This window comes from Chanodichthys erythropterus, chromosome 13, assembly GCF_024489055.1.
Source record: "Chanodichthys erythropterus isolate Z2021 chromosome 13, ASM2448905v1, whole genome shotgun sequence".
Taxonomy (NCBI): domain Eukaryota; kingdom Metazoa; phylum Chordata; class Actinopteri; order Cypriniformes; family Xenocyprididae; genus Chanodichthys; species Chanodichthys erythropterus.
In genome coordinates, this window is record NC_090233.1 from 33,709,805 (window position 1) to 33,723,989 (window position 14,185).

At 37.7% G+C, this 14,185-nt stretch overlaps 1 protein-coding gene across 2 annotated transcripts in view; it reads left to right on the forward strand.

Annotated features, from left to right (window-relative positions):
* The first annotated feature begins 5,275 nt into the window (after nucleotides 1–5,275).
* emid1 (EMI domain containing 1) overlaps nucleotides 5,276–14,185 on the forward strand; it is a 73,154-nt gene continuing 64,244 nt past the window's right edge. For both annotated transcript variants that reach the window (XR_010896983.1, XM_067407971.1), the window contains exon 1: nucleotides 5,276–5,755. Coding sequence is in view for 1 of the 2 variants with exons in the window: in XM_067407971.1 (XP_067264072.1) it covers nucleotides 5,592–5,755 (164 nt within the window). In the remaining variant the exon portion in view is untranslated. The remainder of the gene's footprint in view (nucleotides 5,756–14,185) is intronic.

Genomic DNA, 14,185 nt, shown 5'->3' on the forward strand with positions numbered 1-14,185 from the left:
TGGGTCCAAATGTTGCAAGATCACTAATCAATCTATACGTTATATTGCATCTAATTTACAGTAATAGGCGTGGTTTCCAATGCAAATTATAGACCAGCATAAATATTTAAGAAAAAATGTACATGAATTTCAAGGAATGTTCCAAAGAGCATATTGTTAATTTGGACTGTCTCAAATTGATTTATTTAATTAATAGCACTTACTTACTTTACTTATATGATTTCCAGATTTAAATTTCTCAGGAAGCTCATTTGGCTCCCATTGTAAGAGAATATGTATGAAAAAATATTGTTACATTTTTATATATACACTATACTGGTCAAATGTTTGGAATAATTTTTTTAGCATTTCTTTGATCAAAAGTACAGTAAAAATAGTTATATTGTAAAATATTATTACACCATAAATCTTTCAATATATTTTAAAATGTAATTTATTCCTGTAATATCAGAGTTGAATTTTCAGCAAAAATCAAGACAAAAGCATGCACATCATAGGCAAAAATATGCTCAAGGATGGGTGCGCGACCAAAAAAAAGAAAAAAAAAAAAAAAGTCGGCACACCAAAGCAGGTTACATTTCGAGGACACAGGCTCTTCGTCAGACAAGTAAAACATTTACCTGACAAGCCTTTATAATAACAGGTGATTAATCAAGATTGATTAATTAATATACATATAGTCTGTCTGTCAAGTTTAATTTTTTTTTCTTTTACCATTTTTAAAATCCAATACAGTTAAAGTGCATGATGTTGTTTACCACTAGAAGGCAGCACACTCCAGACCTGTGTCTTGTGGTAACTTTGAGCCACAAGGAGATGCAGAAAGCAACTGCTTTCTCCTCTCTGTCTGTCTGAGGTCTGGATTCCTGCCAGCACTGCTCATGCACCCCGTCTCACCTCAATCCCTCTCCAGGACCTAATATATGTAATCTCAGAGGATAGATCTGATTAAGTCTTCTATTCGATTCCACGTGACATTTCTAACACCCATGAGCCTTCAGAACCATGGGGGGGATGGTACTAGTGGGAGAAAGAGGGGCTGCTTTGTGTTCCCTTAATTACAGTCCTAACATTTCTTTCTCTAGATTATGTTTCACCAAGGCATCCGTACCAGCTCCCATCCGAGGTTTCCCCCAGACCCTTTACTCATGGTCCTGTTCAACTGAACAGTCTCCAACCAAACCTCAAAGAAAAAAAAGCACATCATTCAGGTTCAGGGTGGACAGACTCTAACTTATGTGCCGCATATACGTACAGGATATAGGTATGAGCGCATAAATTTAAGAGACTTGTCTTTTCATGTCCGATCTGCATATGTTTATGCTTTGGTTTGGCACATGTCACATTTTTCATATAACCTTTGGGTCACCAGAGGAATTCGACCCATTCTTATAGAACTTGATATATATTTCCTGCTTCTGAAGGCTCAAAGTTTGCCCAAGAAAAAGCAAGAGTCTGTGGAAAATTTCTATCTGTATCAAATAGAGCAGAAAGGAACTTTTCCACCTGGGATATCTCCACCTTTTTTTATTCTTACTCTCCTCTTTTGTCTGAGTCTGGCTGATTCTTTGCTCTCCTTGTTATAAATAGATGAATTATGGCCAGGTGAGCCAATTCTTTATAATTAAGTGGGACACAGTGTAGAGAACATACAAGCAGTGTTGCCTTTGCCAACACTAAGTTTAGAACAAAGTGCCCTCTTCTCAGCAAAACAATCGCTTCGGGAATGTTTACAGAGCCAACAAGTGCTCAATGTTTGCACCAGGAACTCCTTTAACAATAGAGGTGACCACAAGGAGTGTTCATTGGGGGCACTTTTAAAAGTTTATACAATCATTTCAAGGCTGTAAAGAGCGTTTAACTGCTTGGATGAAAAGAAGCGGGTGACAGAGGAAATCTTTAGCTGTAATGGCAAATAATCAACAATAAGGTGACTTCTTTTGACCTATAGGAATATTCCATGTTCAATACAAGTTAAGCTAAATTTTCAGCATTTGAGGAATGGGTTGTTTGCCAGAAATCAGTGTTAAGGTGTGTCGCTTAATACCAGTCTTCTCCAATTATTTTGTCTCTATGAACTTTTCTTATTCACATTCAGATCTGCCTCCAACCAATCAACAACCAATGAATAGAACCTTTTGCAATAATCTGTTATACTCAGATATACATTACAATATGTAAGAAAAGATCTTTCACTACTTCTGTTAGGCCTGCATCACAACTTTAAAGTTGTTGCTGTAAAGTTGGTCATTTTAGGGTTTTAGGCATTACTTTGTCTTGGCAACAAAGTTGAAATTTTAGATAAAACTTTACACAGAAAATATTAGTAAGTGATATTTTTTCCACATTAAATTCATGTTAACATGCATATTGTCTCATGGCTATGCTTTTGGAACATTATTTTAACATTTATAGATTGGTTCCATTCACTTTGTGTCTCAACAATGCATGGCCTAGTTGGTTAGAGAGTCAGACTGGTAACCTGATGGTTTCAGGTTCGATTCTTAATACCGACAGGAAATGACTGAGGTAACCTTGAGCAAGGCACCTAAACCCCAATCACTCACAGCAAAAATGGCTGTCCACTGCTCCATGTGTGTGTGTATGTGTGTGTGTGTTTCCACGGTTTGCAGTGTGTGTGTGTTCACTACTTACTACCTATCTTAATATCTTCATGCCTTATAGTCGCATTTAGCAGATTAGTGCTGGGCGATAATATACATTTTGCATTTTATCAACATTATTATGCCTCAAGAACTGTCGATTGAGCTTTAATTCCTCAGTAGAATAAAGACAGAGCGAATCAAGTAGCAAAACAAGAGGGGTTGTCAATACAAAAACTCCCACCATCACAACCGGTCTCCCTCCTTATTTCTTTTGAAAGCAAGATTATTTTCAGCTGCCTTCCATAGCAGTGATTATATATTAACCCTGAAATGCTCCAGTGCCTGGCTGGCATGACTTTGCACCTGCTTTTTAAAATGCCAGGGGTGCACCAAACAGAAAGTGTTGTCATGCCACACATCATCTCATTGTAACTATACTTGCTTTATTTTTGACCAGATCTGGCACAAGGAAAAAACCTTTTTTGATAAAACAGGATGCACTAATATCCATCTACTCACAAATGTCAAAACTTAACATTCTTTAAGATCATCTAGATCATTTTTGAGCTTCATTTTACTCAAACTATAGTCAAACATGTCAAACTATGACAAGTGGCATCCTCTCAACACCTGTAGATCTTGGCCGCCCATGTGATTGATGCCCCTGCTCCGTGCTTTGCTTATTTCTCTGGCTGTCAGGGGGTCCGCTGAGCATATTCACCTCGACCTCAGATATAGATGAGTGGGCTGGAGTCCGTCCTGCCTGCTGAGCCAGGTGTTTAACTTGGACGTGAACCACAGTTTTGCGGTTTTCAGAAACCCCTCAGTTCCCCTTTTTCACCGGGCAGAGGAGAGGTTAGAGTAAACCGTGTTCCAGAGGTTCTCATTCTGTATCGCTCTCTCCTCTTGCCCCGTTCTGGATGCTATCCAGACATTAGACTGTGTTTTGTCTTCTGGAGGAGGTTTACATGTTATGGCAGTCATATAACTCATTAAGCCATCTGAAGTGTGAGCATGGAGGCGAGGAAAATGCCGAAAAGAATGCACTTCATATGTATGTTTGTCATTTATAAAAGGGGGTCTACAGAATAAAAAGAGTTTTAAAAAAATGTGTTGTCAGGGTTAATTGTAAAACTGATGATGAAAAACATTATACACTAAAAGCCCTTTATTGGCATTTATGAATTTTCAAAATGTACCTTTAGGAATACAACAGCTTGTCATGGGGTTAGTGCCCTTAATGTGTACCTCCTTATTTTCCCCCTAAAAGGTTCATAGTAGTACCTTAAGTGTACATGTTACTACTCTAAGATATAATTATGCACCTTTATGTGTTGATATACAAAGTTGTCCTTTTAAGAGTACTGACCAGATGACAAGATGTTGTAAACTAAACCACATTTCCTCTGACTGTGGTTCCATAAAGATCCTTTAACATCCATGGAACCTTTCCATTGCACAAAAGTTTCTTTGTCAAGAAAAAGCCCACCAATTGCAACATGTTGGATCAACATCTTTATTGATCCTGGACAACATTCCAATCAACCAATCAGATTTGAGGCATAAGTTTACAGTTTATGTCAAGTTTAGGCTTGCAACCATAGGTTTAGGTGCTTCTACATCAGTGTTATTCACCTATCATTTCCCTCTGATTTTAGGGATACGTTATGGGTATGGTTAGGTTTAGATTTAGGGGTAGGAATAGGGCTATAATGTTCTGACAGAAATGTTCAGGATTAACAAAATATGCTGATCCAGGAACATGTCTTGGCACAATCATGGTGACTGTAATGGAATAAGGGTTCTTTAGATTATTTAAATTATTTAAATCTGGGGGAAAAATGGTTCTTTTAAGAACTGTTCTCTTAAAAGTTATTTGACAAACCCAAAATTGTTCTTATGGCATCACTGCGATAACCTCTTTTTGGAACTTTTATTTTTTTAAGTGTGTAAATAGATATGAATTGAAAATGTTTCTCATCAGGTTTATGTCTTACTCCATTAGTGAGAAAAAGAAAGACTGTGTCAGCTTAATATAAAGTATTTTTCAGATAATTTTAAATAATTTGCATGAGTACAGTAACAATATTTATGTAAATATTCTTAGTTACATTTCATTGAAGTATCAACTCTTTCTTTGATGTTTCTCCTAATATTTCTTTGGCTAAATCATAAAAGACACCAATGAAACAATCAATGACCAAGTAAGAGAGGTTTAAAATGAATGTTGATAGCATTTGTCTTGGAAGATTTGAGTTCATATTGACTTTTGATTGCAAACTTTGGTCTACCGGTCATCTTGAGCATAATGTGAGACATTATTGAGATCTCTTGCTTGGAGAAACAGCTTAGGTTTCTGTAGGTTGTGGATTTGCTTAGCCTTTTCTTACTTTTTTTTTTTTAAACCAGATCATGACATCTGCTTCTTAAACAAGGACACCATAAATCCATTTGTTTCATGTCTAAAAGTTTTCACTGGAAGAGCAGAGAAGGGGGAGTGCTGCATGAGAGGACAGAGAGAGAAAAAGGGAACTGGGCTGGGTGAAAAAAGAAAAAAGAAAAAAAAAACTACACGGGCTGTAGGACTCAAGGCGACTATAAAACAGCTTTCTTGCCCATTGTGTTGATGTAGTCAAGAAATATACCGTAACGTACAGACAGACGGAGATGGAGGAGTGAGGCGGGACCGGTTTGTGTGGCTGCTAAGTAACGTTTGTCTTGCGGTTTGCGAGCAAACTTTGTGAGGAGATTTATTTGTGGCGGGGTCTGCCTATGACAATCCTCTGAAACTTTAACTCTCGTGTTTGAGACGCAGCAGTGCACATAAACAAGCCTTTTATTATTTTAATGCTAGTAAAATAAACGGCAGTTCAGAATTTAGTCTTGCGACTTGCATATCTGTCCTCTAGTCACAGATAAGCGGGACAATATTAGGAGAGTTTTTTTTTTGCTGAGTGGGTTCTCTGTACAGTTGACGCGGCTGAAATGGGAGCGCATGACGGGCGCTCGGTGTCTGCGGTTCACCGGAGCTCTTTCCTCTTGTGGACGCTGCTGCTGATACTGTGGCTGACCTGCGTTCAGGGGACGTGGGGACCCGGAGTTTACAAATACCAAACCGGGACAGCACTCCACAAAGATGTGTCGAAAAGGTAAGGTTTATATGACATGACACTGTCAGAAGTAACATGTTGGAAATCTGATGATGAGAATTTGTCAGTTGAAGGTTTACAGTGTTGATTTTTCGAGTAGGCTATTTTTTTCATACAGAGTATATTAATTGAGGTTAAATATCCCAAAAAGAGGCGAAATTGTTGGTTAATAATGAGCTGAGACCAGTAAATTCATATTACTTAAATATTAGATGAATTTATTAACATTTGTTACCAGTTGGAAAGTCCAGTTTAAGCTTGTCAGCTGAAACATGAATGACATTCCAAGTCATTAGCTGATCCAAGTTAGTAGACCAGCATGAGCTTAAGATGGTCAAGCTGGTTTCTGAAACATGGTTGCTAGTCAAGTAGCTATGACCATCTTTAAACCCACTAGACTAGCTTGAAACCATCTAAAAACCAGCTATCATGTTTCAAAAAAAAAGTTAAAGATTTTCCAACAGGAAACATGGCAGAGTTTAATGATCATTTTTAAATTATTACATTTACTGTAGATTTTATAGATAAAAATAAGATCGATACATTATGAAGATAATCTTTTAATCAGTTGTATCCAGTTGTATTCAGTTTGTGCATCTACAATGCAATGCTGATTTCTCTGCTATCAACTAAATAGCCCTGTTGTGAGTCTGACAGTCTGTTTCCTCTTTCCTGAGAAGAGGAAACACCCATCTCTCCTGTCTGCACCTTTGTCTACGTTTATTCCAGTTAAAACATGTATTAAAAAAAATTGGTATCACTGTCCAAACTCATTCTCAACTTCAGCTTAGGATAGAGAGCTTTTGAATGATTCCTTTTTGAACATTTTCAAAGCCTTACTTACAGGTTTATATTTCTAAGCAAATGTTAAATCAGACGTAATCAGCAGTGCTTTTTTATCAGTATATAATCTTTTTCATTGCAAGTGCATGTGGATGATGAGGCTTTTTTTGAGACATAACAAGGCAAGAAATTAGACAAAACATCCAACATGTAAGCCCTCCACTTCTATCCAGACTGCATCACCTTGACTGACCTGTGACAACAGCTTATGGCCTTGATCTGGCCCTCACATCTTCATGTAAATATTTACTCTGTTTGGGTAAATGGCTTAGAGTTGTTGTGGGTGGGATGTGTCTCTGAAGTACGCAGATGTGGAGGAGTCTTTGCTCTTTTTGTGCTGAAGGTTTGATCTCTCACCCCCTCCTCCCGTCAGTCACAGACTGATGAAACAGACGGTGTTTACTAAACACATGCAGCTGCATCATCTGCATGCTGCGAGAGAGTAGTTTATTAGACTGCAGTCTGATGCTGCTGAGAAGAGAGGTCACAGACATCTTTGAGATGCCTTGGATAAGCAGCACTGTTTCTGAGAAGTGCAATATAACTTTAGAAATATAACATCATATGTAAATATATAAAGAAATATTATCAAATAAAAAAAATGAATAAGTAAAATAAATAAATATAAATAATTTTAATTAAATGCTTTAGTCTGACTGAAATTGAGAAGTCTGACTAAACAGACCTACATTGTAGCTGGGCTTCGTCCAGCATACAGGTTAATCAGAATATAACTGGCCTTGATGTTGTGCACTTGCTCTGAAAGATGCATAAATTGTATTTAATCCTTCACATATTTGATTACTCATTGTGTCATTTATACGTTGACTGTTCAGGAATGTAAAATCTCATTGTACATAGATTAAAACTGCACATTTAAACATACTGTATAGTTACCGGCCATGGCGATGAATAAAGACCTTATTTTCCCACGCTAGAGGACAGAGGAATAGTTTGTTCTACTTTCCAAAGCATCACTGAGAGAGGCTGAACAGGCATATGAACTCCTGCCATAAATCATAATTAACCCCAATCCACATCCTAACCTTTAACCTTAACCATTTTGCATATAGCAAAGACAATGTCTGAAATATAAATGTCCTGAGAAAAAAACCCTTAAGAATATCTGTCTAATTAGGGGCCAGTGAAGCCGAGCACAGTTGGGGGTTAAGTCAGCAGCTATTTCCTGTTCTGCTCGGCTTCACTGCCCTGGAGAGCAGCGCTCAGGGTGGGAGTGTGAGACTTGGGGCCCCAGGGGGACCTTTAGCTGCTGACCCATCAACACCAACAAGCATACCTCCACCCTGATTCTGCCTCACGAAAGCAGTGACTCTTTGATGCTTAAAAGGTTTTTGTTTACTTTATTTGATTTTTCTTCTGCATTGTAAGTCCATTGGAAATTTTTCAAAGGGAGAGGATATTTTTATTTGAGCTAATATGTTCAGCTATAATTTACAAGGCTTTCATTTTGGGTTTTATATCTGTTTTACTTGACAAATTTGTGTGTTCTGGGGATTCACAATAGTCTTCTTAAGAATGACGTTAAGAATTTTTTTTAAGATAAAACCTATGAAGTTCGTAAGAATGTTCCTAAGTTCAATCTTATTTTTTCGTAAGAAGAAAATTAAAGACTTTGGTGTTGTTTGATTGTATGGCAGTTCTCACTGAAGACTCAAATGAAAAAAAAAAAATATGAAAAACATCAATGAAAAAATAGGCAAAAAGGGCAATCTTAAGAAAAAATATTAAGAACAAAAAAAAATGTTTTTGGAAATGAAAAAAATTAATAATTCTATTTTTTATAAAAAATAATATATAAAAAATAATAATTTAAAGGGTCTTTATGTAGAATACAGAAATTTATGATAGTGACACCGGTGGCCATTAAGTGAACTGCAGCCAGCAATGTATTGCTTGTGCTTGCACTCATGAACACGTACAAAAGACTGAATGTGATTCAAGGCCTCAATATACTCATGGCGAAGTTCTTTTTCGTTCTTTGCTTTGAAGTAAAAAGTTTGAAATACCTTTGCAGTATACTTTTAACAAACATGCCACCCACACTGCTGAGAGTTTAGATGAATATGTAAATATGTGCTGTGCACTTTCCTCTCAATAACAAACACAGCAAAAATGACAGTGGTGAGAAAACAGCATCTGATCATAGCAATGTGGATGTTTCCACCAGCTCTGCAATTCAGTCGACAGAGGATGTCATTAAAATTAAACTGTTATGATAGATTGATAATAAAGTATTTGAGACTATAGACTATAGATCTAGCTATGTGAGACTAATAGTTTAAATTAATAAATTTTCTTTGCATGACACATTGACATTACAGTACAGAACAGCTATTTCAGCATTGTTCTGGACATTGTATAAGCATTCAAATGTGTCATTGAATGGAAGAGAGGCTCTCTGGAGTGTGCATAATCCTTTTGATTTTCTTGGCAAAATGTCCAGAGTCCTTCACATAAGAAACAGGCTTTCATAGACAACCTAGGAAGTCAGGGAAGGTCTCGTCTCTTAACCTTTGTTACAAGTTCACACATTGGCAATAAAAAAAGCCATTAATGCATGAAAATTCTTAAATATAGCCTCTTTAAAGGGGTTTTTATTCTTAAGAATGTTTTGTGAATCCAGCCACTGTTCTAGAAATTAAAATCTTCTAAACTGAAAGAAAAAAAAATGCTAAGATATAAATCAAAATGAGGTGAAGAGCATGACACTCAGATCAATTAATCAAGGAATCGGTTTCACTATGAAGATAGAGATACATAGGGAAGAATGCACTGATCATCTTTATGATCTATGGGTGTTTCTGTTTGCGCACACACTCATCCATATCATCCGCTTCAGGGCTTTTTTCCCGCGAGACTGGTACTTAAATCCGACTTTGGAGAAGGACTGTCTCCCGCCATGGCCTTTGACCTGTCCTTTGAACCAGTCTTGAGCAAATCCCAGGGACAGAAGAGGGTTCCTGTTCATTTCTTCTTTGCTTTGTCGTTCTTTCTTTCTTTTTTTTCTTTTAGTACTTTTTGATGCTTTCTTTCAGCAGGCCATTAATCTTCTTTGTCCCTCACTGTTTTGCCTATATTGTTGGACGTCATGAACGCAGCCTAATTGGGTTATCTTACCCCCCTAGTGCATCCCAGGAGGGCTTCATTACTGACCCGATGATGAAATGCTCTCTTTCCACCCCTCCTGTCCAGCTGCCACGGCTCTCTATTGTCTTCTTGTTCAAACTTAATTTATTTGCCTCCAGAGTCAATAATTTTTGTGGTCTGTGCTACATTGCGGGAGTCAACAGTTGTGTCTCAGCATTGTCTCAGGCAGGCGTTGTCTCACGCGTTGTGAGTTGAAAGCTAGCATTCATGCTTTAAATGAGGCGTGCTGCTTTTCATCTTATCTAAAACAAGACGGTTTCATGATTATTCCTTCAGTTTGTATGCATGTGCATTGTGCTGCTTTTATTTTATGGCTTTGGCTTGTTTGCCACTTGCTGCGTGCTGAGTTGCACTCAGTCCAGCTCTGTGTGATTCCTGCCATCCCTTTCTGATTTGAGTTGTCTCCCCCTTACAGTCTGTGCTATGATCTGTGCACATTTCAGAGTTATTTATTAGGTTTCTGGTCCCTTGTGTGTATGTGAGGAATAGAGAGTCAGTCTTTCGATCTGTTGGCCAAGTGCATGTTAATGCCAGTGAAATGTAGCATTGCTGAGCTGTTGAAAGCATTTCACACCTTTTAACTTGAGTTTCATTACCTACCGCATATCTGAGACAAAACGAGGCTAGAAGCAGTGCACTAAATGTATTTATTTTAAATTGCACTAAATTATTTATTTATTACATTATTATTGCATCTTTATTTTGTTTTACATTGTACTAAGTTGATGTGTTAAATTGGTAGCCCTGTTGTTTTATTAAAGAAATGCATTCATACATTTACATTCAAGTATTTGGCAGATGCTTTTATCCAAAACAACTTACATTGCATTATACTATACATTTGTATCTGAGTATGTGCAACCCCTGGGATCGAACCCATGACCTTGGCGTTGCTAGTGCCATGCTCTAATCACTGAGCTACAGGAAAGCTTTCATACACATCCTTTCACTGAAGTCCCCGGCATAAACAATCAGAAAACAATATTCTATAGTTTATATTGAATTGTAAATTCTGAATGTTGAAAAACATACTGAACTATTCTCAAGGCACAAGTAGTGAGAATTAGACTGTGGGTTGATAACTGGGTTGCATAATGAGCCCTCATAAACGCTTTGTGAAGGGGAGATGTTAGATTACAGGAATAATGGTCTATAAGTACTGCTCCTCCTCTTTTAACCCTCTGTCTCTCCCTGCCCTGAGGCTTAAATCTGGATCAAAGCAGAATTTAGCTGCCTTTGCCTCCATCTTTCTGTTCAGAAAGCAGGCAAAGAGGTCATTTCCCATTGAAAGGCTTTTGTCCTGTGTGTTCCCAATGAATCCTCTCATTAGTTCATATGTAGCTGGACTGTGTCCAGAATTGTCTAATTTCCAGGAACAACCAGAGAATGCCATCCACTGTGCACTGTTTAAAAACAGAGAGGGTATTTCGTGTGGATTTTTACATAGCTTTATGTTTGAGTCAAGGGGCTTATTGAAGGTACTTTTGGGGAAAGTACCAAATAAAGTCTGGATCAGATGAGAGGGTAGGGAGGTGAACAATTCAAATAAATCGTCCTGTTCACCAAGCTGGCATTGTGATTTGGGGGCAGTGTGGGAACTGTGATCTGATGGCTGTGACGCTCTAGATTTTTATCTGCCCATTGCCTGGACGCCTACTCCTACTATAATGGAGTTCATTTTTGTGTCTATTCAACCTGTGTAGCAGATTTGAAGGCTAAAATGATCCTAAATGGACAGAATCAGTGGGGTGGGGTTCAGAGCGACTGAATCATCATGGTGAAATATGGAAGCAATTATATGTGATAGTTTTTGCTTAGATTAATTTTCATGATTTGGTGTGTTGACAGAGGTGATGTGACGGTTAAACCGCAAAAATAAATTTCTGGCATTATTTACCTATCCTCATGCAATTCCAAACTGTTTGAGGATATGACTTTAAACCCTTTTTGAAACACAAAATAAGTTTCTTTTACTGGATTGCATATTCAAGCTTCAAAAAGCAAAGCATTTTATTTTATTTTATTTTATTTATTTATTATTTTATTTTATTATTTATTATTTTGTCATTGCTCTCTGATTGTTGGTGTATGTTTAAGTTGATTTTTTTTTGTACAGTTGTATTTATGGTAAAGTTTGAATGTGCATTTCTGTTTCCTACAGAAGGGCAAGGGTATGATTTGTGGTTCTAAATTCAATAACAAGCAGATCACAGAAATAGTCCCATGGTCTTCAGCTGTGACCAGACTGGCTTCTGTGTTTGTGAGTCCAGTCTGTGTGTGTTTGTTGGCTGGGCTGGAACAGTTGGGCAGGTAGTGACCGGATAAGCCTGTGGTCACCCCAGTTCTGTTCCAGACTCTGAGTCCCGGGGCCCTTGTCTCAAGCAGGGCATGGAAACCACCTAAAATTCATAGGCTTTGGAAATTTCTGGCATATTTGAGGCCTGGTTCTGTGGACCACAGTTTTAGCAGGTTCTGGGAAAGGGCTGGGAAACAGCACATGCAAAAGCTGTTAATGTGTGATTATGAGGATGGTTTCATATTAGACCCCATGTTGCTTCTGGTTACAACTTCATATATATTATATATATGTATGTATCAGGGCTTGACATTATGCTTGACGGGTGGATTTCAGTCACTCCTACTAGCCACTTTGGCAGTTGAATTTTATATATAATATATATATTTTTAAATAGTCTTTTAAAAAGGCATCTGAAGTAATAGACTAGAGTAATAGACTAAGTGCAATGTAGTGTTGTCTGCAGAATAGATACACAATACCAGCTGTTCTTTCTCGCTCCCTCATCTCTCCAACAGCGAGTTGACACAAAACCCTGCCTCCTCTCACTCACTCGTTTCATTTGCTCTGGATGAATATTGCTACAGGTGTTACAGGGCTTGAATTTTGGCATGGAATTGCACATATTGCTCATAATTTTACTCATTCCCGCAGATCTTGTGCTCACACCCAAAGTGTGTGCACATAAAGATGCCTCTCAGTAGTAAATTGAGTTCTTTTTCGCTGCTTATTGTGCTTAAACAATCAAATACTCACAAAATAATGTCAAAAAGCCAGTCAAGTAATGTTTTAAGTGAACAACAAACAAACAAACAAAAAAACCTCATGTGTAACACTATAATGGATCAGGTCTTAAAGTGACAGCAGCCAAATATACCTGCTGTCAAATTATGAGATAATATTAAAAATATTATCCCCCATGGTATCAATGTCAAAATTAGTAACTTTGGAAAACCACTAACCACAGTGGCTGTTGAGCAAAAAAGTTAATGTCAAGTCCTGGTATGTATGTAATGTATGTATATATAAATTTTCATCTTTGAAAATGTATATAGATTCATCTTTGACCTGTCTAATCAGCTTTGTGTTACCCATGCCTAGGAATAAATTACATCATTAAATTCATTCCTTTGCTATTGCGTTGTGATGAATTGTAACAAATGCTGTTTTTAAAGTAGTTTTATACATACCTGCAATACATGCACACCATTCTCAGCAATGTTTAAGTGTGCTTGAAAACACAATACCATCAATCCCTGAAATCTACAGAGCCACTGTCACAGACAGACAATCTACAGAAATACAGGCAGATTGATGCTGATTATTGAGCATGTAGGACCCTCTGGCCTGTTTTCCTGATGTGTGATCATAGCTGTGCATAAGCTAAGCCATTGATAATAACCACTGAAGTATAGTAGATATAATGACCTCCATATGTTACACGTGCATTAACTCTCTTTGAATTCAGCTCCACATCTCTTTGACTTATGTTTGCTCAACTTGAGGGATAATGGTTCATGCAAAGGTCTGTTTGAGGTGAACTTATCAATGGCTCTTTGTTTCAAGCCGTTCTGTGTAAAAATCATGAGGGAGCTCAGGGGGAAAGAGATCTGATTGGTGTTTCTCTTCAAACCCACGTTCATTCCTTTCTTTTGTGACTTCTGGCATGTGCCGAGGTCCTGGGCTTGGGCCGTGCAGCTTTGTTTTGGTTCTCCGTGTTACTTTCTCCCTCTTCTCTCCTCTTTCCTGACTGTAGTCTGCTCCTCATCAGGGCTGGATTTGCCATTGGCTTCCCAATTAGAAGGTTCTACATTATGTAGGGCACATTAGTGATTACCGTGGCAAACTTTCCAGATGACTTTGGTCTTCCAGGCTTGTTTTCTCTCGTTTGCATTTTCCGCTTAATAATGAGACGGAAATATGACTGAAATCATACCTTGTGGCTTTCTGCATTACATTACCGTTACGTTACAAAGATGCCCTATAGCATGTTTTAGGGCAGGATTTCATATATGTATCATATGTATAAAACTGGAACATAAATAAGCCTTTCAAAACACTTCAAAATCTTTCCGGGAGACTGTCCACTTTTCTAAGACCTTTTGAGACATTGTTTGGGTTAA